Source organism: Mus caroli, chromosome 2 (assembly GCF_900094665.2).
Source record: "Mus caroli chromosome 2, CAROLI_EIJ_v1.1, whole genome shotgun sequence".
NCBI lineage: Eukaryota > Metazoa > Chordata > Mammalia > Rodentia > Muridae > Mus > Mus caroli.
In genome coordinates, this window is record NC_034571.1 from 111,525,193 (window position 1) to 111,550,812 (window position 25,620).

At 52.3% G+C, this 25,620-nt stretch overlaps 1 protein-coding gene across 1 annotated transcript; it reads right to left on the minus strand.

Moving 5' to 3' along the window:
* Nucleotides 1–1,532: 1,532 nt before the first annotated feature.
* Nucleotides 1,533–22,537, minus strand: Plcb2 (phospholipase C beta 2). Its single transcript, XM_021152735.1, has 32 exons — nucleotides 22,343–22,537; nucleotides 19,103–19,180; nucleotides 18,474–18,542; nucleotides 17,752–17,892; nucleotides 17,540–17,619; nucleotides 17,377–17,430; nucleotides 17,200–17,275; nucleotides 13,786–13,886; nucleotides 13,458–13,624; nucleotides 13,217–13,363; nucleotides 12,899–13,056; nucleotides 12,619–12,701; nucleotides 12,300–12,384; nucleotides 11,506–11,668; nucleotides 11,323–11,438; nucleotides 11,114–11,210; nucleotides 9,675–9,759; nucleotides 9,440–9,564; nucleotides 8,721–8,875; nucleotides 7,718–7,882; nucleotides 7,127–7,226; nucleotides 6,378–6,482; nucleotides 6,132–6,226; nucleotides 5,934–6,006; nucleotides 5,682–5,729; nucleotides 5,336–5,546; nucleotides 5,093–5,255; nucleotides 4,918–4,994; nucleotides 4,724–4,819; nucleotides 4,203–4,260; nucleotides 3,557–3,643; nucleotides 1,533–3,221 (listed from the first exon to the last, which is right to left on the minus strand). Exons 1-32 carry the CDS (start codon nucleotides 22,424–22,426, stop codon nucleotides 3,018–3,020), a joined length of 3,546 nt encoding a protein of 1,181 aa, XP_021008394.1. The 5' UTR covers nucleotides 22,427–22,537; the 3' UTR covers nucleotides 1,533–3,017.
* Nucleotides 22,538–25,620: the final 3,083 nt, after the last annotated feature.

Genomic DNA, 25,620 nt, shown 5'->3' on the forward strand with positions numbered 1-25,620 from the left:
TCCTGGAACTCACTTTGTAGACCAGGCTGGCCTCGAACTCAGAAATCCGCCTGCCTCTGCCTCCCGAGTGCTGGGATTAAAGGCGTGCGCCACCACGGCCAGGCCCCTGTTTTCATCATGAGAGAAAAATGCTTTCTTCCCCCTTTTTTTTCCTGCCTTCAGGATCAAGAGGAAGGCTAGGCTGTGTACCTCCATGAAGAAAAGCACCAAGCCCCCCTCCCCAGCCCCTCCTCCCAAGAGCCTCCCTGAACCAGCTCAGCTTTGCCTGTGCCCCTGTTGCCTATGGTGGAAGGAAACAATGTATTGGGGGGGGGGGAGGTGTAGTGGGAAAATTGGTCAAGTCTTCCTCAGAGCCTCACTCTGGTCTCTGCTGAGTTCCCAGATGGGCAGTGAGTTCCAGGTTTCAGAACCTAGAGCCTTTGCTCTGACTTTCTACCCTTGGCTCACTATGTTCTGAACAGAAAAGAAACAGCAAAAGCTGGGGGGAGAAAAAAAAAAAAAACCAGAGATTTCACTGTGGAGCACAGAGGATCCAACAGCCTGAATTAGAAGCTGTCGCTTAGGGAGCTGAAGGCTGACAGGAGAAGGAGCTATGCAGGCAGGGGGCAGGCAGGCGCTTCACACTCCTCCCCTCCCACCCGCCCAGCTTCTCCTCCTGCAGGCCCCAGGCTGGCAAAAGGGCTTCCTCCCAGAGGTGCCTCAGTGTGCAAGTCTGTCTGTCTGTAACTGCCCCTCCCGCCCCCTCCTTTCCTCTTCAAGTGTCACCAGCCCCCTCACCCTGTCACATTGTACTTGCTAGCTCCTGAGGGTTGAGCCTAGTGGCACGTGCCTTGGAGCTGCAGGGAGCTGGGAGGGGGTGTGTGCAAGGGGGGGGGAGTGAGTCAGCAGAGGATCTGCTACTGAGTCAACCATGGAGCTCCTGAGGGGTGAGGACCCTTCTCCATATCAAATGGAAATCAGGAGTGAAGAGGGAACCTGACCCTATGGCACAACAGGGATGGAACTCAGGTGTCTTTTACCTATCCAGTGCCCAAGGGAGGGCATCAACTCTTCCTCTGTACTTCCCCCGGTGGCCACAGATTAACCTATCTCTGGGGCTAGAGCCAGCCCTTTGGGGCATCAGATTGAAAGCAAGCAAGTGGGTATGCAGACCTGCCTGAGAAGCCATTCAGAGGCCCCTTCAGGAGGCAGGATTGCAATTCCTTCCCATTTGCTCAGTTGCAACCTGACCTGGCAAAAGGAGAACTGAAGGTGGGCTTTCCATGTGGGCTCATGGTACTGACTGTGGTTCCTGCTCAGTGGGCCCTGCTGGCTCTGACTGAGCCCACATACCCACTTCAGTGAGTTCCCCTCAGTCTGGATCTTCATCTCCACAGAGTTACATCCCTGGGAGGTTTGAGGAGAGAAGGGCAGTATGGGATTTCTGGGAATGGGTTGAGGTCAGGGCATTGCCCCAGGGTGTGGCTATCCCACCCTGATGGTATCCAGTATAGCTATGACAGGGAGACTGCCTGACAGAGGCCAGGCTTTAGTTGTATGAATGAACAGGTCTTAGCTTTACTCTGTGGCCAGGGATAGGTAGGGACCCTTGAGGTCAGGCCCTGGGAGGGATGGGGAGGGCGTCCCTATTCATTTTCCAAAGGCACAGGTGTTCACAGTTACTGGCATCTGCTGTAACTCTCTGATAAGAAAACAACCTCTTCCCAGCATCACCCTGCCCTGTCAGCCCATTTGGGATTTGAGAAGGAGCTGGGGGTGTGGCCCACAAGCTATGCCTCCAGAAAGTTTATTGGATTCGTCCACAGCAGGGGCAGGTCTCTCTGTGTGTGTGGTCATTCTCGGTGTTCCTAAAGAGGCCCAGACAGCTCAAAGGTTTGGGGTTACCAAGAGGGTGGGTGTACTTTTGTACTGGGATCTTCTGCTCCGGCCCTGGTCAGGAGAGACGAGGAAGGAGCACATCTGTGGGGGTGTAGAGAAGAGAAGAGAGTGTAACACCATCTTTTAAGGATTCTGGCATCAGGGTCAGCAGACAGGGGAGGCATAGGCAGGGCCACTTGACAGGGCCCCAGGAGGGCCTTCACTCTTTCTGTAGCCCCCAAGGGATCCATTCCCCACACTCCACTCACGCAGCTTGGCTTCAGAGGCCTTCCACTCCCCCTGTCTTTTCCTAACTGGAGAACAGAGGTCAGGCTAAGGCAAGAGATTCTTTGGTAAGGCAGGATTGGGTTCTTTGGTAGGAAGGAGAAAAATAAATAAACCGTATAAATCCAGTGAAGAAAATGACGATGAACTCAAGCCCCCACCCAAGACTGGTGGCGCACCTGCTAGGAAGCGCCAGACCCAGACCCAGATCCAGAAAAGAGGGTGAACCAGTTTCAGAGTTGGAGAGAGCACTCTAGAAGCTAGTCTCCCTTTGCTAGCAGGCGTAGCCCCCACACCCCCAGTACTTGATCAATTGAGGGGCAGCTGAGAAAGCTTTCCCACGAAGCCATCTATCCCCATAGGCAGGAGGTGAGGGCAGGGGCCTTGGCTGCCATTCTGGAAGTAGCCATTCCCAGAGAGCTTTGGGGCTCTGCCTTAAGGTGTTAGCAAACGCTCTGTACTCAAGGCAGGCCCGAGATGCAGCCTAGAAGCCTGTGTAAGGCACTGCTTCAAAGCACTCATCAAGGCAGGAGGACTAGAGGGAAGGTTCCAGGGAGCAAAGCCAAGTGTCCAGGAAAGGGAATCAAGCTCCAAGTGGAGCGCCCCTGTTTGTACATTAGGAAAGGGAGAGGGGAAGCCAGGACCCAGTTTCCTCTCTCTTGGTCCATATTCCTTTGCCTTCAATGGCACTACAGGTGGGACAGACAGAAGAAGCCAGTTTAGAAAAGACTCAGGTTCCATGAGGACTCTTGCCCCGATAGTCTCTAATTCCTGCCTTATCTGAGTATTAAGGTTCCTTTGTCCTGGGAAATGGGACCATGTTCCAGAGAAGAGTGTGGACATCCTTGCTTAAATGTCAAAGCGAGATGCTGGCATCAGAGGCGGCTCTCCTGGATGTCTGCCTTGCTCACAAGTGGTTCCTGTGGACACGACTCCTCAGAGGCCTCACAGAACCTCTCAGGCTTGTCTTCTGCTTCAGCGGGGAAGCAGACCTTGAAGTAGGCCCGCACCGACTCCTTTACTTCAGCCTCCAGGCCCTTCATCTTGGCCTCATACTCTGCTAGCGCCTTCTCCTGGAACTGCAGGGACAGCAGGGACCATTACCAGGCTCAGGAGGGGGCCCTGCCTGCCCCAGACTATAGAACACTAAGATGCTCATTCTATTCGGGACTTCCAAGAGCCTGGGAGGGGATGGAGAGAGTCAGACACATCAAAGAACCTCCCAGGAGAAACATCAAGCAAAGAAATCTGTAGAGATGCCTCACTTGAAAGGGCCTTGGGACACCATGAGAACCTGCCTGTGGCCCACTGCTGAGGTGTGATGGGCCCCTCCCCTGACCTCTTGCATGGAGCCCCTGGGGTTGGGCCCCTTTCCACCCATTTATCTCCACTGGGACCAGGACAGAGCTCTCACCTGCTTTTCCATTGCCTGGATCTGCTCCAGGCAGGCTGTCTGCCTCTCTTCCAGCTTCTCTTGGTGACGCTCCAGGGTCTCTGTCATCTGGGTTCAGGTAAGAGACAGAGAATCAGACAGACAGGCAAGCAGCATAAAGGCTGGACCCCCACTCTCATCTCAGCTAGCCAGCAGTGAGACTCTGGGGCAAACTCCTTAACCTCTGGGCAGCTTTTACAATATGTAAAGTGAGGTAAAAGGATCACATGTCTGGTCCACAGGAAGCCCCTGTCATAGTGCCTGACACAAGGTCAGGCCACAGTAGGTGGCAGGCCTGTCACTGTGGTCACAGTGCCCAGGGAAGGAGCTTTAGGTCCATTCTCAGCAGTGTTTCCCTTCCCCTTTCCATTCCATGGTGCCCAGGAAGCCTTCCTCTCCTGCCCCATCCAATCCCATTCTTCCAGGACCTGCTAACTCATGTTTCCCAGGCCAGTCCCTTCTGGCTGGCAGGCTCCACCCACAGGCCAGAACCTTGGGAAACTTCCTCTCATTCCTAGCTGCATGGACACTTCTGGGCAGCCTGCTTTCAGGGCTCAAAGGAAGGACACGCACATCCCCCACACAAACCTATGGTGAGAATGGTTGGGAAGGACACAGCCCTGCATACCTGCTTGACAGCCTGGACCACTTCCTGGATGTGGGAGTTGTTAATTTCTCTCTTGAGCCTGTTGATACAATTGGAGTTTTTATAAAGGGACAGAGTCCATAAATTATCCTAAGGGTACGACAAATAAGAACTCCATCACTGAAGCAGGGAGGAGCAGAGAGACCAACATGGAAGATGGGGAAGGACTATTGGGAGCCCTGGGTCCACTTCCTCGTTAAAACACTCTGACAGAAAGTCATCGAGGGTGGGCACAGTGGAGAATGCACACATCTAAGGGGACAGGCTGCTACCCGTAGGCTCCATCTCCTTCTCTTTGTGCATGGTTTTCCTTCCATTGTTTTTCTTTCCTTAAGCAGTGTTAGTATCTGGGTTTTGCTCAAGGGAGACTGAGAGAGCAATAGAACTAACTTGTGAAGGGCCAAGACAGAGGCAGATCTATGGGAATCAAGTTAGGAGCCCTCATAGGGTTGACCTTCTTCTAGCTGGAGGCTGCTCAGATGGGCCTCCCCTTCAGGGTTTACCTCTCCTGGGCCACCTTGTCTGTGGTGACCTTGGTCATGGCTTGGATCCGTTCCAGCCTCTTGGCCTCCAGCTTTTTCTTCATTTCTTTGGTATCACTGCGGACAGACAGGGGGGAGAGATTCTGTGGATCGCAGCCTTTGGCGGGAGGTAGGGGCAGGCAGTCACAAGGGGCGACTTTACGACTTGACTTTACATTTCTGAGGTTTCCTTGAAGGTCTTGAGTTCAGCAGCCTGTTTCTCTTTGGCCAGCTCCATCATCTTGGCGATTTGCTGCGAAGGAGGAAGGAGGAGCTTAGTTAGCTTCGCGAGAAGCCCTTGGCTGTGCAGAAAGGGTGGGGTTGGTTGCCGCAGCCGCTGTTGTCCCACACCTCAGTCACATGCTGCTCCTTGCGCTTGAGGACAGAGCGGTACTGCTCCTCGCCTTGCTGCTGCAGCTCCTGCTCCAGCCTGTCCTTCAGCTCCTGCACGCGCGGGTCCGCCCGGTCGTGGGGCTCGCTAGGCGCCACGACGGTCTCCTCACAGGGCAGGGTCCTGCGAAAGCCACGAGGGAACAGGCCGTGAACCAGGCGCCACCACTCTCGGGGAGGGCAGGGCGCCACCGATGCCCGTACCTCTTCTTGCGGGAGCCCTTGCCCGGGCGGAGTTTGCTGCCTGCTGCCGGGGTCTGGAGCTCCGCCAGCTGTGCGGCGCCACGCTGCAGCAGTTCCTCCCAGCGCCGGGCTCCACGGCGCTCCAGCTCTCGAAGCTCCTTCTCATGTCTTCGCTGCAGCTTCACCACGCCCTTCAGTTCCTGCAACTCTTCCAAGCTGGCGGTCTGTGGCTCTGCAGAGGCATGGTTTGAGGTGCCATGAGGCCCAGAGCATCCTCCCAGTCTTGCAGGCCACCCCCACGCCCGCCAAAGTCCCAGGCCCTCCCACCAGATCCTGCCCCACGATCACATGGCTCAAGAGGACTCACCTGTCACTTCTTTCGTAGCTTCGTCCCCCGTGGCCTTGGTCCCAGGCGCTGTAAGAGCACAGGGCTGGACTGTCAGGTGCTTTGGTGGCACCTCAGTTTAGTTCCTGCGGGGTTGTAGTTTGAGCCACTCCCCCTTTCTTAGTGTTGAGGCTTCCGATTCAGATCTTCCCTCCCCGGATGAAAGTGGGACTAGGGGTGTGGTGGGAGAGGTGCAGAGCTATCCACTAGGCAGGTGGACCCAGAACTACCTACCTGCTGACCCATTGCCTGCTGAGACTGGCGCCCCATTGGACTGACTGGCAACAGGTGTCCCAGAGAAGAGTTTCTGTGTGAGGGTGGCTGGTTAGAATGGTGGCTCTAACACGATTTTCCCTGAGTGGGGGACTCTGCCCCTCCCCACTCATTTCACAGCTCATGGAGGGTTCTGGGAGTGGTCCAGGCCACACAGACCTCGGGCAGACTTCCTGTCATTTCTTTGAGCTTCACGGACTTCTTATCCTGGGCATTGAAGTACTTGATGGGGTTGGCAAGGGCCACCGTAAGATCTGGGAACACAGGACATGAGCAGAGCGATGTGTATGGAGTTGTTTAAGGCACGGAAGGATCCACCGACCACCCTTTCTCGTTCCACTTCAGATACTGGCTTAGTGAATGGAGAGGAAGCAGACAGCTCGGGGCCAGGCACAGGTCTCCTACCTGCCCACGTGTCAGGTATGTAGTCCTTCATCTCCAGGAAGACAAAGAGAGCTGGCATGGTAAGGGGCATGTTGCTCTCACTGCGCAGGCACAGATGGTGGTATCCTGTGGAACACGGTGAGGTGGGTGGTAAGTGAGAGCTCACCCCTGCTCAGCACCACAGCACAGCAAGCACTCAGGACCTTCTGGTTCTGGAGTCAAAGGCCAGGGCTCTAATGCTTCCCTACTGTGTGGCTTTGGGCAGGCTAGGTTAACACTTGGTTGACTCCTCATCTATCTGCCGTGTGTGTGCATTTATTCTGAGAACGTGTTATAAGCTCTTCACACCTTTTTATTACATTTTAATTTATTTACTCTGCATGTGAGCGCGTGCATTCGCAAGCAGAGGTCAGAGGACAGCTTGTGGGAACCGGGTCTCTCTCTTTCACCATGTGGTGTCTAGGGTCAAACTCGGATCATTAGGCTTAGCGGCAAGTGTCTCTACCCGCTGAGCCATCTCACCAGCTCCTAACACACTGTAAATGCCCAGAGATGCCAGCTGCTCAGAAATCTGTAACAGTGACTCCAGAAGATCATGGGCATTCTGTTAGGTGGGCAGAGTTCCTGGAGAAAGTCTATTCCTGTCCCAGATAAGCTTGATAACATGAGGGAGGAAGCTGAGGCCTCGGAGACCCTGCCTGAAGGCCACTCCCGCCCCAGGCTAGTCTTGTCTCAGACTCTGAGAGTAGTTAAGACCCCCAGTCCCTTACCAGAATGTAAGGCATTGATGGGGATGATGCGGTGTCCAAGAAATTTGCTGCCTTCTTCCATCACAGCTATCCTGAGGGAGGCCAGCTCAGGCATCAAGATCTATGGTAGTTTAGGACCGCAGAGTCTGAGGAGCAGACAGCGGGGAGCCAAGCGGCCCCTGCCCTTGACTCCAGAAGTCTCACAAAATGCCAGGCTGAGACCCTAGCAGGCACTGCTAGATTTGGTGAGGATAGGCAGAAGCAATGCCCTACGGTACATACAGGCATCTTCCAGTTTGAGCGAGGCTTACATGTAAAAATGGACTAGATGTTTGCCATGCAAACAGCCCTGGTAGCTTTGCCAGCCAGTGTCCAAGGAGACAAAAAAAAACCCATCATCTGTTAGCTTCTGGGCTGAGAGTTCATGTTTTTATCCCTAATCCTAATGTGTACAAGCACCCTCCGCCACACACACACACACACACACACACACACACACACACACACACACACCTTGCGAACTTGAGTTTGGGACTTTTAAATGTTAGGAAGTCATATAGGGACAGGCCAAGAACTAGGGACAGACGCCAGTGCCAGCCCCGACCCTAGCACCTTCTCAAAGATAAAGGGTTCCTCTTTCCAGACAGGATTGATGGAGTTAGCAGTAGGTGACAGCTTGGTTCGATATCGCCTCTTGGGGTCCCCTGGGAGGCCAAACAGTTCCACTTCCACATAGGTGCGTACACTGCGCTCTGACAGGAACTGCCCAGAGATGACCTAAGGGTGAGAAGCCAGGGGAAGGCCAGCATTAGATATCCCATTCCAATTGATTCCTAAGCCTGTGGGGTTTCTGTCCCCATAAGGCTAAGTATCTACAGTGGGTATTGTGATGATCCCCCTTCAGCATTGGCCATCAAATAGCAGCGGTGTGACTCAAGATTTGCAGGCATGTGCCAAGCATGGTGGCGCACACCTTTAATCCCAGCACTCGGGAGGCAGAGGCAGGTGGATTTCTGATTTCGAGGCCAGCCTGGTCTACAGAGAGAGTTCCAGGACAGCCAGGGCTATACAGAGAAACCCTGTCTCGAAAAACAAAAACAAAAAAGATTTGCAGGCACACTTTAAGGACCTGAGTGCTTTCCAGGACTCCCGGGCAGAGGCAGGCCACCCACACAAGAAAGGAGCAACAAACGTTTGGTCTGGAGCTTGGGCTCCTGCTGCCCAGCATAGCCCAGACTCTGTCTCTCTCTGTCTCTCTCTCTGTCTCTCTCTCTGTGTGCGTCTCTGTCTGTCTCTCTGTCTGTCTCTCTCTCTCTGTCTCTCTGTCTCTCTCTCTCTCTCTCTGTCTCTCTCTCTCTGTCTCCCTATCTCTCTGTCTCTTTCTCCCCTCCCCCCACAGGAGTTTCAGCCCTTCCCCTTGGTTTCCATGGGGACCAAGAGGCAGACTCCAGTGCTGAGGAGGAGGCAGTTTCCAAGGCAACTTGCTACTGCAGGAACTGGCTGGGGTTGAAGTCTTCAAGATATCAGGAAAGGGGGTTGAGGTAGAGGGGTGGGCTTTTTGGCCTTCTTTTCAAGAACCCCGCCCTCCCAGCCACTTGTCAGCCCTGGGCCTTGCCGTAATGGAAAGGGTGGTGGCTACCACCACATCAATGCGGTCCACTGAGAAGGGGTTGAACTGCTTGTCCCGTCTGCGCATGAACTCATGCTTTAGGAGGTAGCCACTCTGCCCGTTGAACTCAAACAGTGCCATGTTCTGCTGCATGGGCAGGTCTGGGGGGACGAGAGGATGTGGTGAGGATGGTGCGACCTGGTTCTATTCTCAGTCTCTTTTCAATACTTTCAAGCCTTTTTTTTTTTTTTTTNCTTTCAAGCCTTTTTTTTTTTTTTTTTTTTTGGGAATGGGGGAGTTTGGGTAGATTGTGAAGGTAAGAGTTTCTCATGCCCTGTCCCAGTCCCTTGGGGGTACCTAGCCTTTCAGGAAGGGTCTTCAACCTAAAGTAAGCAAGGAGTAATGGTATGACCAGGCTGCAAATTCACAGAGGATCTGGGATAACTGGCACAGATGTGACATCCAAACAGAGCAGCCAGAACCCATGCCAGCCTTCGTGTCTTATGTATGCTCCGATATATGAACAGCTAAACAAGAATGGGGGAATGAGCCCCTCCCCAAAGTGCTCTCACTACCAGGGTATGCTCCCAGAGCCTACACAAACACCACACCCAGTAGACATCAAAGCTCTTTATCCAGGGAGGAGTAAGGATCGGATAAGCAGGGCCCTGGGGAGGTAGTGAGAGACCCAGGGGAGGGCTCTCTGGTTTTGGAAGTGCCCTTACCCATTGTCTGGAAATTGAGGGCAACCATCTGACATCCAGCATTCCAGAACATCTGGGGCATGTAGTTGGAAGAGTCCATGCGTGTGCCCTTGGGGTACACACGACTCATCTGGCGTTTATTATAGCTGTCGCTGAGTATAGGAGCTGGCCAAGGCCACTTGTACCAGCAGGACCCCAGACCCTCCCCCAAGCCCCATCCCACCAGGGACCTTGTCTGGCAAAGCCTCAAGGATACTCCACAAACTGCATGGAGGCCTTGGAGAGCAGCTCGCAGGCCTTGAGCTCCGTGAAGGAAGAGACAACGTAACTTCTGTTCTTCTCTGTGCAAGGGAGAAAAGGGAGGGGAGTCCACATCAGGCTGCCTCCTCTCTCAGCCCCGCCTTCCTTTTGGGGCACTTTCCCCCATAGAGTGGTGTTTCCAACCAAGGATTCTGTTGAGGTCTGAGGGCCTAGCAGCCAGATTTGAGAGGAATGTGTGCCGACAAATGTGCTGGGGTAAAGGGACATCACAGTGGACATGCAGGAGGAAATCTGCATCACGGTGAGAAAGAGTGGGGTCCATATGCCATGGATAGGCGCGTAGGGTGTGGCGGACATATGCGGCCGAGTCCAGGGTATCAGGAACGAGTGGTACACGCACTTGGCGAGAGAGTAGCTGGGGCACGTAGTTGGAAGAGACCGTGTCTGTACCCCTGGAACACACAAAGCTCACATAGTGTTTGTTATAGCTATACCTGAGTCTAGGTGCTGGCCAAGGCCATTGGCAGGACCCCAGGCCTTCCTGCAAGCCCCCAGCTCGGGGACCTTGGCTGGTGAAACCTTAAGGATACCCAGGCAGTGATGTTCACAGGGAGTGAAATGTGCAAGCAATCGGCAAGTGCAGAGGGGAGCTGTATAGTAAGGGTAGTACCCCATACCCTCCAAACACATCCTGCGTGTGCCTAGGTAGCAGAACAGGCTGGGAATTCAGATATGGGGAGTCAGTGTTGCAGAGATCCACGTGCACACAAATGCTCAGAAAGGTGCTCATGTTGGTTAGATGCAGAGGGTAGGAAATGCACTCAAGGGCATCAGGGCAAGTGTCATGGTGACACACAAAAAGAGAAGGATCGGATGCAGTACGTGAGCCTCTGGAGGTTGCTCTGCCTTCCACCCCCTCATGGGCACTCTCTTCCCTCCACCTCCCCTCCTTCAGACAGGGTCTCTCTATGCAGAGTCCTGGCTGTTCTGGAGCTTGCTCTGTAGACCAGGATGGCCTTGAATTCACAGAGGACTAAAGGTGTGTTCTCCCAGGAACTCTTCTTCCAGGGCAGAGGCTTAGAGCTGGGGCAGCACTTGGTAGAGCTCAGGCCTGGGAGCTGCAAAACCTTAGGAAATGGCAGAAGCTCCAGACAGGCCTGGCTGAGGTGGCCTGTCACACCAACCTGCCTGTCACTGACACACACCAGAACATTCTGTTTGCTGCCAAGTTCTCCAGTCCAATGCTGGGAGCCACTGCCACTTAAACCCTTTGCCTGACTCCTAAGCTGGGTATTTATAGACAAGGCCCTTAGTCCAAGAGGAAGCAGGTCCCTTCCTTTCATCCCACTCACAAGACCACTCTTGAACCAGGACAGCCTGTTCCTGAACCCGGCCTGCCCTCTCTCCCCAATCACCCTATACTAGCGTACATACGTGCAGAGAACTCGAAGGAGATAAACTTGGTGGGCTGGATATAATTGACAAGGCTGGACATTTCCTCATAAGCTGTCACCTCCAGGCCTGCTGTGCCCTAGAGGACAAGGGGGAGAGTGAAAAAAGAAATAATACAGAGTCCACGCCGTAGCCCATGCCCACCCAGAGGGTACCACAGTGGAGCCATCAGAGGGACTGCCCCCACACACCTCATCCGACTGCATCTTCTTAATTTCTTCTTCATCCAGGCTTCCTGACTCCTCCTCTTCCTCCTCTTCCACCAACTCCTCCTCCTCCACCTCAGTCCGGTCCTCAGCAGTCCACCCTGCCACACACAGTTCTATCAGCCCTGGCTCTCCCCAAGCCCCACCCCACTGCCCTTACTCACTCACCCGTGTCCTCTTCTACAGGGACACTAGACGGGAGGCTGCCCTCAGCCACCCCACCAGGCTTCTTGCTGGAGGATGCTGGCCCAGAAAACTGGTTCTTCTTATTCTTAATGAGGATCTTGCCCCGGAGGTCCTCGGGGCTGGGCAGAGGGATGCCAGGTTTCAGCTGTAGACAGGGAAGAGTTGGGTACCATTGCCTCCCCCTGTGGTGTGTCCTTGTGGTGTGGGCCTACATCTGCTGCTTCACCTCCAACCACTGCCCCTTGTGTCTTGAATTCCCATTTGACTGAAATTACCTGTTCCTCAGCAGAAATGTGTTTTTCATCCATTCCTTCTGACTAGACTGCTCTTTTCACATGCTCACTGAATCTCTGTCATCTTCCAGACTTCACCTTACCCATCACACCCCTCCAGAAAGCCTGCCTTGATCCTCTAACTCCAAGCACTGCTTCCCATAGCCAACGCTGGCTGTAATTGGCCTGGATTCTTATCTGTCTCCTCATGAAGAGGGTCAGAAGCCTGGGACAGCACTTGTGACATTTGGGTTTGTTTGTTTGTTTTAGATAGGGTCGCAGTATGCAGCCCAGGTGAGCTTGTAACTTGAGATCTTCCTGCAGTAGCCTCTCAAATGTAAGTGCTGTCACCATGCCTAACCTTCATCCAAGTTTCTGACACTGGTAGACTCCTAATTCTAACATACTCTCTGACACATGGTAGACTCGCAATCCATCGAATAAACTCAAGTATCTCTGCCCCGCTGACCTGGTTCCAGATGTCCCACAAGACTGTACACTCACAGGAAAATTTTCCAGGGGATCTGTGAGCAAGGTCTCTCCAAACATGGTCCTGCAGTACTCAGCCATCTTAGCCTGTTGGCGGGGTCTGTTAGCAGGAACAAAGTACAGGTAGGGGTTGGTTGCTTAGCACCAACCTCTTGCCCATCTTCTGTGCCCTGATAACTCAGATCAGGGGCCCAGGAAGTGGGGCAGGTAGGAACAGAGGAAGGAGATACTGAGGTCCTAAGAAGACTAAATGGATGCCTAGAGGCCAGGGACAGTATATGTGCGTGTGGTGGAGGTTGCGGGTTCAGGCAAGAGGCTGGACCAGGATACGCACGAGTCTACATGGTTTTCAAATGACAGGATGACAGGATACGGGGAGGTCTTAAAGGCACTTTCTGCAATGGCTTCGATTGCTTCCTAGAGGAGAAAGGAACTCTGTGAAGAGGGTAGCTTCTCCCCACTACTTAGTTTCCACATACACATAAAACTAGATAGCCATGGTAGCCTCCCAACAGCCTGAGGTATTCCAGATGTTTCTCCCCTTCAGCTTCACTTCCCAAACTCAGGCTCTTTCTGATGGCCACTGTCATCAGCTCCCACACCTCAAGACCCACCTTGAACAAGATATCTGTGGTCATGGTGAAGCCGTGGGTGATAATGGGCTCTTCATCGGGGGGCTTGCCCTTCCAACAGTCTAACTCTACACAACGGCAGCCAGACAGCAGCACCTGGCGGTACATCTCAGCCGAGGAAAGGCCTGAGAACTGGCCGGCTGAACCAGTGGAGAGAAAGGGCAGGGGTATCACTCACAGCCAGGCCCAGGCCCCTTGCTACCTCATAGTCTGCCCTGTCAGCAGGACAAGCAGTAGTGAAGAAGCATCTGTGGAGAATCGAAGCCGGGAGCAGCTCAGCATGAGGCTTCCAGGACCTACCTGTCAGGTAGGTGTTGTGTGAGGAGTTGATGAAATAGTGATTCAGTGGTTGTGTCATGTCTTGGTGGATCAGCAGTGTATCGTGGGCCAGCACACTGTTCTCTGGTCCACAGAGAAACCAGACCATCCCCTCTGGCGACAGCTGGCCTGGGAGACAGTGGACAGCAAGCAGTCACGGATGCCACTCAGCCCCCAGGGTGCGATGGGACTATGGGAAGTAGGAGGTTTCCTTGGTCCTCACCCCTCTGCACATTGATGCCGCTGGGTTCGTATTTGTCAATGAGCACTTGAACTTGCTCAGGCTGGGCCGGTGGGAACAGCAAAGAGTTGAGTCGAGGGTCTCGCTGCTTCTGATTGATGAATTTGGTCAGGTGCTCCTTGGTCATGTAGGGCTTAGCTTTAGCGTGGCTGTAGGCCAGAGAGAGGGGCACAGGTGTATGCCCTTTGGACCTGGAGGCTTGGATTACCCTCTTCTCTTGTACAACCCTGTGATTCCCAAAAGGACGGGTAGAAGGAAGGACTCACTGCCTTTACCAGCAAGCACTCCACACCCAGCCCAAGGAACTCACTAGGAAGTGAAGATCTCGTCGATTTCTGGCCGAGGACAGAGGCTCATGAGGAAGCTCTTGTACACGGATTCTGGGAAGTCCTCTGGGTTGATAGCATCATTCTGGAAGAACCATCACCTTGTTAGCCTTCATCTCACCTGCTCAGAGCTAAGCCTCACCACGACCTCCACCCTGCTCTGGGGAAGGGGTCCTGATAGGAGAGGAGTTACTCAAGGCAGACAGGCGGCAGACACATCGGGCACGTCTCAAGGAGCTTGCTGCCTGACTGCAGTGCCCGTTAGCTGGCTTGCTCTGATGGTGATTTTGGATTGTGGCTAGTTCCGGGATTGGAATGAGATTGGAACTAAGCATAAGCAGAATGAAGAGGACAAAATGTCATAAGCAAGGGGCCCTGCTTGCCTGCCAGGGTCCCAGGCTGTTAATTTCTTTTTAACTTTGTAAGTGAAGGACAAACTTTCTAAAGAAACAGTATGAACGTAGACAAATGTGCACCTAACAGTAGAGCCCTGGACTGTGAGGGCTAAAGCCTGAGGAGCTGGAGGGAGAAATGCACTAGTACAACAGGAGCAGAGTGTCCGCCTGATATGCAAGAACCCCCGTGAGCACGCGCACACAAACACACATAGGCGTGCACACACACCAAACAAAAGACACGAAATTGGGAAAAGCACACACACACACACACACACACAAAGAAATAAAATCAGATTTGATCAAAATTTAAAATATGCATGCTTGCTGGGTAGTGGTGGTGCACACCTTTAATCCTAGCACTTCAGAGGCAGAGGCAGATGGATCTCTGTGAGTTCGAGGCCAGCCTGGACAACAAAGGGAGTTCCAGGATAGCCAAGGTCACACAAAGAAATCTTGTCTTGAAAAAACAACCAACCAAACAACAACAACAAATGTATGCTTGTAAGGACACCATCTAGAGGCTGAAGGCTAATAGCTAAGGAAGAAAGAGAGGGAGGGAAAGAGGAAGGGAGAGAGGATAGACAATTCACAAAATAAAATAAAATATTTACAAATCAATTATCCATTACGTGTTAATTCAACAACAAAAAGATAGCCCAAAGGCTGGGGAGATGGCTTGGTTGTTCGCGCACCTACTGTGCATTATAAGGAACTGAGTTCAGACCCCCAGTATCCACATCAATGCTGGTCTCCTCGGTGTATGTCTGTAGCCCCAGCGCTGGGAATGGACAGAGACAAGAAGATCCCTGAAGCTACCAGCCATCCTCGAACACATGAGCTCCAGGGTCAGTGAAAGCCCTTCAAATACTGAGATGAAAGCTGGAGAGATAGCTCAGCGGTTAAGAACAAGCCAACACTGATCCTGCAGAGGCTCTGAGTTCGATTCCCAGCACCCACAACAGACAGCTCACAGTGCCTGCAATTCCAGCTCTAGAGGATCTGATGCCTCTGGCCCCTGAGGACACCTGAGCTCACATGTGCATATCCACACACAGATACACACAAGCACATGATTAAAAAATAAGTCAAAAATAAGATGGAGCATAATTGAGGAAGACCTCTGACATCAACCTCCAGCCTCCACACATGTACAAATTCACAAATACAGACACCACAAACACATGCATACAAAAGAAGAAGAAGAAGAAGAAGAAGAAATGAAAGACAACGACTTTGAAATGATGTTTCTGTAAAGGAGACACAGAAATAATAGGTACATGAAAAGAATTCACCATCATTAGTTATTAAGCAAATACAAATTAAGATGAGATACCATTTCATTCCCACTAGGACAGCATAAAGAAACGACAGACTGTAGCAGTGTTGATGGCCTGTAGGAACGCGGGAACCCTCGTGTATGCTGGCAGGAAAGTAAAATGTGGCAGCCACTTGAGAGAACAGTTTGTCAGTTCCTCAAAATGGTCAACATAGAGCTACCATATAGTCATGTGAACAATTTCACCTGGATATGTCAAGACTAATAGCTAAATCATGACAACATGCTTGTACAAGCAGTATTCATAATAGTCAAAGAGTGGAGAGAAACCAAATATCTATCAACATGGAATATGATAACTGTTATATATATAATATACATATTTATATTATAGAATATGATAACTGCTATATATTATGTACTTCGTATATGTGTATACATATACATATGTATATATACATATACAACACACATCTAATATACATATACAACACACATCTAATATACATATACATATGAAGTAGTGATGCTTTCACATGGATGACTCTGGAAAATACAATGTTGAGTGAATAAACAACATAAAAGACCATGGATTGTCTGAGCTGAGTACGTGATTCTATAGAAATAGAAAAAGAAATTAGACGGACAGTATGCAGGGATCCTGTTCTCTTCATTTTTGTCCCTCCAGAAAACAAAACGTTCATTGCCATTCAGGATCACACTGGAAGATCAACATGAGTCTTAGTTGGCGGATAAGGGTCTGAGCCGGAGAACATGGCTAGATCTCCCCCAGCCCAGCTCTGCCTCCGAGGCCCGTCAGTGGCTTTTACTGGGACATGAGAAGCAGACAAATATGGAGAACACAGCTGGGGATGAGCTCAGGAGAGAAGTGGGTGGGTGCTACTAGAAGCAGGCAGGCACCTCAGGAGCCCAGTCCACCTTCTCCCTGCCCCATGCTTGAATCCAGTGTACCTGGCTGCACTTGGGGTCACCATGGCTACGAAAGCTGGGCCTATGGGGGCGCATTTCTTGTGTGGTTTATAAGGATGGCTGCTTAGAGTCTTAGTTCTACTCACTTCTAGTGTCCTTAATTCTTCCCAGGGGAAATGCTTCCTGGGGTGAGACTTGACACAAGGGCACTGGCCAAGATGGAAAAGGGACCCAACATCACCCCCAGACCAGACTTGGACCTTGGCTCTGGGCCCTATCTACCTAGAGAGCTCTTTTTTTGGTAAATCACAGAAGACATCTCATGTGGTGACCCTGCTTCTGATTTGTAATTAAAATTTAATTGCTTAATTAAAAGGAAGTGGAATGTGTTTCCGAATTGAGCAGAAGTCTGTGCCCTGGCAGCTTCCACTCTTGGCTCTGCCCCTCTCCCCAACACCCTGCAGCATTAGTCCTTTCCTGGAGCCTGTGGCCTGCCTCCTGTCCCTGGTGCCCCTATCTTGATCTCCACAATGAAAACATCAATCTCCTATGCCCGAGGCAAGGATAGGAAAGCTCGCCATGTCCATCCTTGTCCTCCCCAACACTGCCTCCTGCACTACACTCTCTCGAACTGGTCCCACCTTTATGCCTAGTGTCAGTAACCAGAGGTCCTGCTTAATTGGCTTGGGGAGCGAATGGCTTCTGCCCTCCCCATCCATCACCCTCCCTGGGCCACCTTTGCTCTGGTGGCAACGAGAACTAGCAGAGTCGACTGGGGGTGGAAAACTACTCACTTTGCCTTTTGCAAGGTGACAAGCACCGAGGGCAGCTTCCACCCGTTTGCGATCAGCAGGAAACATCTGGAAAAAACTGCAGGAGCAGAGAAAGGTACCAGGCAGCAGAGGAGTCGTGCCAAGGGAGGGAAGGCTTGGGGAGCTGGGTGGCTGTTAGGACAAGCTCAGGAGACTCACTTCTTCACAGGAATCTTCCCTTCAGGGTTGAGCTGCATCTTAAGCTTCACCAGGCTGGAGGGGTGGACAGTGGCCCATCAGTCTGGGGGCTGGGAAGCCAACCCCTTGAGCTCAGGCGTGGAGGTGGGGAGGAGGCTGGGGGAAGTGGGGGACAGGCACTTACATCTTGTCCAGGAATGTGCTTCGAGGAGCATTGGCTGTCATGGGGTGTTTGGCGAGAGCTAGCACGTCCTCAGCCCAGTCCTACAGAACATAGAGCCCCGAAGTCAAGTTCCTGGCCACATGTGCACCTGAGCCCCTTGCCCAGGCCTATGAGTCTCAGGAAGGGCAGGCTTTCCCAAGGGCCAGCACTCTACCCAGGTGTTGCCAATGCACCTTGCCTACGTTCTCCTTGTAAGAGACAAAGTTGTAGAAGGTGAGGTCCACCATGTCAGGGCCGGATACCACTGTGAGTGTTTTCAGCAGGAAGTTGTTGTCTGGGAAGTCCATGTTGAAGACCTCCCGGAGTTTCTGGCTCTGTAGGAAACAGTGACACGGTAAGTCAGAGGGAAGCTCTCAGTCTTACCCAACGTGTCTTTTCCTGTATCTCCTCATCAGAATGGCCATGGAACCTAGGAACCACAAAACCACAGGCCTCAGCATTGCCCTATTCCTGGCTCTGGCAACTGCCACGGGAAGGAGAGGCCCATGGGAAGAGCGTGGTTGGCAACGCAGTGGGACCTGAGAATCCTGGGAATTTTGTTTTGAAGATAGACTCTTAGCTCCTAACTCAGAGAATACTGCTTCCAACTGTCGGTACCTTCAATCTTCTCACAAGCTTTAGGCAAATGTAGGCAAAGCATCACCAAGATGGGAGCAAGGGGTAGAAGACATGTTCTAGACCGCCTGGCATACTCAGGGGCAGGAATTCACAGCCTCAGGATCCAGGCAAGCTGAGCAGCAGCCACCACACCACCCTTCCTTGGCCTCAGCTGGCATCCTTGTTGCCTAGCAGCCCAGGACCCATCCATCTGGTCACACAGCTAAGGCTCCCCACCTCCAGGAGAGACTCACTCCTTGCCCTCTGCAACTCGTGGCTGCTTCTGGGCCCACTTTACCTTGGGTATCTTTGCAAACTTCCCAAAGCGAGTATCTCGGATGCTCGTGACATCCAGGAACTCCATCTCCTGGTAGCAGTTCCCAGTGGGAGCAGAGAAAGGTGGGGACAAGGAGGTCAAGTGGAGAATAATGACGCAGAGGGGAGAGGGCTTTCCACATCCCTTCCCATCCTATCTGCTGCCTCCTCTGGATGCCAAGACTGCCCCGGGCTTCCTGGATCCCTCCCTTCACTTGCTGCTCATCAGCTTCTGTCTATTTAGGGAGAAGCACTCTTCACTCCTTCCCTGGGATAAGAGCTGCAATCTGCAGCCTATATTTTATCCTGGAGGCCCCCACCTCCAACCCCCATGCCTTCCTCTGTTTCTCTGAATGGCTGCGCCTGTCCTCTGAGCCCTGAGCTCTGTAATGACCTGGAACTATCTCTCCAAGAGATACTAACTTAAGAGTAGGTGGGCTCTGGGCAGCCATGAAATGAGATGACTGCACCTTCCTTCCCTGCCCATGGGAGAGCCCCAGGAGCTACACTCTCTGCACCTCCTGCATACATGTCTCCATCCTATACCACCAGGGGTCTAGCGGAGTTCACTGGATCGCTTGGAGCTGAGGGCCATGGTGGGTAGTGTCTTACCTGATTTTGATTTGTCCAGTATAAGTAATAGCCCTTGGGATCCACACGGAGGATAACAGGAGAGGCTATTGAAGTTTCCTGGGGAAAGAAGGAGTCAGCTATCTACTCTCGGATCTCAGGCCAACATTCCTGGCCCAGGCTAAGGATTCAGATAGAGTTCATCCCTTTCCTAGAAATTCAAAAGGTGTTTCCCTTTGTTCTCTGAGCTAACAATAGGGAGGCCTTGAGGAAGGGAGGTGGGGTTCCTGGAAGAGAGGTGCACTTTCTGGACACCAAGCAATGCCTCTCCCCCTCCTTGTTCTCAGGGGTCACGGTTCCACCAAAGGATAGAATCTCTCTCCAAGATTCCTTACTGCCATCTTGGAAAGCTTGGCCCCGAGCCTTGGTCTGCACAGCCAAGGCCCTGTACAACCCAGCATCAGCCCTGATCCTCAGATTCCTTCCGTTCAACTGTGAGCACTGGCTGCCCATCCTGTCCAAATGATCCAAAGAGACACCGAGTTCCTTCCCACCTCCAAAGTGAAGTCCTCAAACCTTCTCAGCCTAAACTGTCTCAAAAGACCAGCCCACACTTTACCCCTTCAGCAAAGGACTGTCTGAAGTGTGCTGTTATTAATAAGTGTGGACAGGAACTGGGTCACACATCTGGGAAAGGCCTATGAGCTCAAGGATCCCAAGGGCTGTGAGCCAGCTAGACCTTGAACTTGGTGCTTAGTGGTTAACCTTGGAGTTTGCTGAGTGAGTATGCAAAAGAATGAGCAAACCGGCCTAATCCCTACTCCACTCACACAGTACATAGGCCATCATTTATTTTAATAGCCTTTGCATATATAAACAAGATATTACGACTGAAGTCTCCAGCAATGCATGATTATTGCTGCTGACACACCACACCAAATACGGGATCTACCAAGGAAATGGAACAAGAAAGGTTCCCACATTACAGGTGGTTAGAGTGTGGGGGAAGGATTTTATAAGAAAGCTGATTTTGGAAAAAAGCTGTGTAGTGAGCCCCAGGGAGGGTCCATGCTGGCTCCCTGACCTTAAGACTGTTTAGTGTGGGATGGCGTAGACAGGAGCTGGTCTCTAACCTGGGAAACCCAGAAAGTGTGGGGCAGACTGCCTCTGATTGCAGTTGCCTGGACAGTAAAATGTGAGTGTTTGCTGGACCTAAAGCAGATGCATGTGTGAGGAATGGGCAGAAAGGGCCCAGAGCTGCAGGGAGGAAACCAGTTAGAGGGAACTGAAAACAATCATGAGCGAGTCCCTGAATAGAGAGATATTGGGAGATTTCAAGCAAGCCAGCCCCAATACATGGAGGAGGGTCTCCCCAAATCATCAAAAAGGTCACCAGAGAAAGAATAAGTGTCAAGTTCTGTCAGGCTTAGAAACTCCAAGCCAGCTGTCGACAGCATATATTCAAGAAAGAACTCTCAGTCTTCCTTGCGCCCCACGTAGGAAGCCCTGGAAGAGAAAGAGCTGAGGACCCCCCCTTTCCAGGAAGCCTGCAGTTTCCCCCACCTCATCCTGGAAGGAGAAGGGCAAAATGCAAGCCAAAGCACGGTTAGAGCTTCACTTCTAATGTGTTCCTAGAAAAGGACTGGGTTTTGTGGGGACCGCTGGACTATTGCCCAAGGGTGAAGGTCATGTCTGAGAGCTTGCTGAGTTTCTTTCTATAGCCAGGAAAGTTTTCCCCTGTAAGTATGTTCTGAAGGGGCTGTGGGAGACTAGACAGAATCAGGTTTGGTTCTATCCTTTATACTACAGTTATCAATATAGAGCCATAGATCTACTAACTGTGACAAAGCTACCCAAGAGCAGAACCTGGTTCATAGGTCATGTGTCCCATGACTGGGCTTGGGACATTCTTGCTCATGCAAGTCAGAGTCCAGGGACCACACAGCACTCTGGGTTGGGGAAGGGAATTGGTCAACCAGACACACAGGTTGGAGAAAGAAGTACATGCCTTATCCCTGATGACCCACGGTCCCCCTCAGGTTATACAGGCTTCCCAGAGGAACTGAGAGAGTCACTTCACTTTTCATTGTGAGTCATTTTCCTCCTTCCATAGACTCTAAGACACGCCACATCACCACCATGCCACCAGCGTGCCACCACCATGTCACCAGCGTGCCACCACCATGCCACACCAACCAAAACTTCTAGAGAAACAGAAAGCATTTCATGCCAGGGCCCCATCCCCACAGTTTTGAGAGCCAGATGCCTTAACGTAGCAAAGCCCCAAAGGGTCTAGCTTCAGACTCCCCTCAGTTCATAGAGAAACTAGACAAGCCAATCCAGGGAGCTGAAGTAAAAATTGTAGGTGACCTCCTAAATGCCATGCGCTGTTGAGAATATCAGGCCTTCCTGAGACCAGGCTAGAGCTCTCTTAAGGAGGCCTATCCCTCCCTGAGTGACAGTTCTCATTTTATTCTTCTTAGACCAAAAGATTCTATGGTTAGTGGCTGTGTCTTCAGCCCAGAAAGACCAAAGACGATTTAGGAAGGCGCAGACTCTGGGCTGGGGTGCAGATGGTCTTCCCACCCCGGGCTGGATGACAGGTTGGCAGGTAATAGAAGGCTGAGCTGAGCTGAGCCACCATGGGGGAAGCAGAAGTCAGTAAGTTCCTTCTCAGACCCCAGTCTTTGAGCCTCCCATTTTCAACTGGGAAAACGGCCCCTTAGTGACTCTTGCCACAGTAGTAGCTTGAGAGAGAATAGGGCTTCCCTGGGACAGGACACAGCTTTTTCTGCACACTGGGGTGGTGCGGCTGGTTATGGGCCTCCTGCCAGAGCAAACTTGGGGTGTCTGTGCTGGGAAGAGGACCTGACTGACCTCTCTTCCTGATCTCAGCTGAGGCGGGAGGAGAGGGGCATGCATTCCCCCTACCAACACTGAAGTTACTAGAAACAAACCTTTATCATCTTCGGGGATTTGAAAAGGGCAAATCAGGTCCAAAGATTTCTGACTCTGACTCCCCCCCCCCCACACACACACACAAACACACATAGCCCACTCTCTTATTCCCAAACACAGAGGCTTCCTTCCCTACAGCAGCCAGGAGCACCCACCCTCACCCGAGACTTGTTTATCTAGACTGTTGTGACAGACACATAGGCGCCTGGGTGCTGGGAAGATATAAACCAACCCTCCAGTTCTGCAAAGCTCCCAAGCAGCCCAGCCCCCGCCGTCCCGGGGGTGGGGTGGGGGGGTTGAGGGGGAAAGGCGAGCCCTACTCACATCGTCCCACTTGATGAAGCGCTCCCCTTGGCTCAGATATGCCTTCACGTTAGGGGGCAACAGGACAGGGTTGAGCAAAGACATGATGTCAAGTGTCCCTCTTTGGAGAGGTTGGGCAAACCTCTCCAGGGGACAGGAGAAGAGAAGGAAGAAGGGTGAACAGGAGGGGAAGCTTTGGCTGGGCTCACATGGCACCCGCCCAGTACCGGTCCGGAAGTCGGGTGCTCTTATAGCCTGCGGGGTGGCAGTAGCTGGATGCAGGATTCAGAGCTTCGGGCCAGGGCTCAGGTGATCTGCCTTGTAAATCAGCCTCCACCTCCTCCACCTGAAGTCGGGGGGCTGCAGTAGCTGTTTTGCCCAAGGGGGCTGAGCTCCCCTCCTGGGAGTCCCTCTCCGCCCCCTGCCTCAGCACTTCCTGCTCTGGGCTTCCTTCTCTGGGCTGCTGTGAACTGAGGGGCGGGCTATGAGATCTAGAAATGTTGGGGCCAGGACCCCGTTACAAAGACCGGCTTTACTCAGATTTACCCCCCCCCCCCCCCGCGAATGGAAGAAAGTGATGTATCATGGAGGGCGGTGGGAGATGCCATTCCTGAGCCTTGGGCTGAGGCAAGAACACAAACAGTTCTTTAGGAAAAGGGTCCTCCACAGAGCAGGGGTTCTGTCCTCAGAGGGTGGGATCACTCTGGAAGTGGGAGTCAGGGATGGGCCGGGTCCCAGCTGGCACTGAGTGTTTTGAATAAGCAAAGTCACTCGAACACCCAGCTCCTCTTTCTCAGGGCTTCCTCCCCATGAAAATGAGAGCCAGGTGAGGCAGTATGCCTCTCACCCATGACGCTTCTCTGCATCCTTGAACCTTTCAGTAAATACCTAAAAACTCCACTGCCCAGCGGCTGCCTCACACAGCCTGAGAGGCCCTTTGCTGTCGCCAGCACTGGAGTGTTCCTTCACGCACTGTGTTGCCTCACACACAGATCCTGGAGGAGAGAGGTTCTGAGAGGCAGACCAGAGCCTGCTCTAGCCCCTGTTCAGGGTGTAGCCCACTCTAACCCGGTTCGGTTCCAGGTGTTGTGATCCTTACAACGTCCATATCTATCCCAGAGGCTCAGTTCCAGCCCAGCTCAGGCCCTAGTCACTTCCTCTTACCTAATAATGCACTCTTATCGAATGGCTTAGCACCGTTGGGGAGGCTAGAAGCTTAACCCATGATTTCCTTCCCCTCTGAGGCCCTGGCCTTCTGCAACAGGTCCCATCAGGGGTCTGTGTGCCACCCCTGACAACTGTGAACTACCCTCTCCAGGCCCTGGAACTCCTGGCTAGGAGCCAGAGCATGAGAGTAGGGGCAGGCGAGAGAGAACAGGTTTAGATGAACAGGTTAGTTAGTTAGTGAGAATCAAAAGATAAACTGTGGGTCTCTGGCACTAGAGGGATGGGGTCAGGAGTTCAAGACTAGGCTACAGGAGAGCCTGCCCACCTCCCACACCCCAATCAAAGTAGTGAACTTCTCAAAGGAAGCTAGCTTAGAAATTAATTGTCCCCAGAAAAGCAATTCTAAGACCAGAGGGGCAGAGTCGGAGCAAGATCTGAATGAACGGCCTGGAAACCAGCTCCCAAACTCCTGCAGGTGACAGGTGTTCCAACCCCTCCCTCAGTGTCTCTCCTCAAGCCCTCCCTTCAGCCTTGGATCTTTCTGGGAGACTCCTGGGAGCCCCTGCACATCTGGCTGTCTCTGTGGGCTCAGGTTCCCTGTCTGTTTGAATGAATTTTGCAAGGGAAATCCCTGCCCCTTCCCAAAGCCTACACCTGTCACCTGCAACGGAGCTAGTCCCCATATCCAAGTTCCTCCTTCCTGTCTTGCCTGCAGCCATAGGCCTGGAAGAAAGCCTAGAAGGGAGGAGGGTTGTCTCTGGTCGTCCTTCAAAGAATTCTGGGTTCTTTGCACCTTCCATCTCTGGTCCTAAGCCCACAGAAGAGAAGCTTTACATCTGTACCCATCGACGGCATCCCCTGGACAGGCTCGGGGATTCCTGACTGTAGTAACATCAGTGGCGCTCACTTGCTAAATCTGGATGCCAGCCAAAAGAGCAGCAAGCTATTTGAAAGACCTTTACTGAAGAGGGGTTTCCTCTTTTAAAAATACATGGCAGAACACGTCTGTAGTCACAGCTCTTTGGGGGACAAGCTGGAAGATTGTTAGAACGCTAGAGTTCAAGTTTTAAAAATATTAAGTTGACAAAGGAAGAAAAAAAATTGAAACGTAATGTCAATAATCGTAGAGTGGTGGTGGCTGAAGGGAGAGAAGAAGTCTCAAGAATGCTTTTGGGAAGTTAGCCTTGGACTGACTCTTGGGCGTTGCTGATTGGAAGGCTTCCCCTTGGCGGTAGGCCAATCTAACCCCCCAGGGTGGAGAGTGGAAGGGCAAGGACGCCCCCTGCTGGGCTCATGGGAAAGCTGAGCCTAATAGGGAAAGAGGCAGACTCCTGAATCAGCCACTCCAGGAAGTCGCTGGTAGATCTGTGTCATTGTGCTTGACAGGTGGGAGCTGTGGGCTGCAGACAGGGAGGGAGCTTACACTCAACAGCTGTCTCTGCAGGGGTGCAGAGGGGAGGAGGTCCCAGTCCCAATCTCAGCTCACTCTGCTCACTTGTGGTACTGGACTCATGGGGTGACTGGGTTTCCATCTGCTCACCAGACAAGTTCAGGGGTGGAAGCTAAACTCCTATCTTCAGGTGCCAGAATTACTGGCCAGGTAGATAATTTTCCCACCTGATGCAGTGGGATTCAGGAACAGGGAGGCACCTTGTGTATTGGGTTGGGGGCAATGGCTACTTTGCTCCTGACATAGAGAGGGATCAGTTGTGGCATCCTCTGAAGCCTGTTTTCCACACACTGTTCTATGAACCCAGCCAATTACCAAGTACGTCTATCTGGTGATTCTCACCTTTTAAAGCACCTCATCTTTCTCACCTGTATAGTGGGAATAATCGTACCTCATAGGGATGTCCCTGAGCTTGCTAGGGAAAGGGATGGGCCCAGGGGAAGCAACCACTCTAGGAGGATGCTGGTAGATATTCCATTTGTGATACTGAGACAGCAGTATCCTGTGGGAGCTTTGGGGACAGAGCTTATGCTCACCAGCTGCCTCCCAAGGTTAGGTCCCAACTTCCCATGCTCCCAGCCTGACCTAGGACACCCCCTCCCACTTCAACTTCTCCAGTGCTGGAATCACAGGCATGTACCACTATGTCTGTCCCTTTCTTACTCCTTCTCAGTGAGTTAGC

Bases quoted from the DNA above. Each gene is read 5' to 3' on its own strand.
- Plcb2 (XM_021152735.1), bottom strand. From the start codon at position 22,426: ATGTCTTTGCTCAACCCTGTCCTGTTGCCCCCTAACGTGAAGGCATAT. The intron at 13,625-13,785 runs GTGAGTTCCTTG...TCTGGCCTACAG, and splicing joins GACGAGATCTTCACTTCCTA to CCACGCTAAAGCTAAGCCCT. The intron at 4,820-4,917 runs GTAAAGTCAAGT...GTCTGTCCGCAG, and splicing joins TTCAAGGAAACCTCAGAAAT to TGATACCAAAGAAATGAAGA.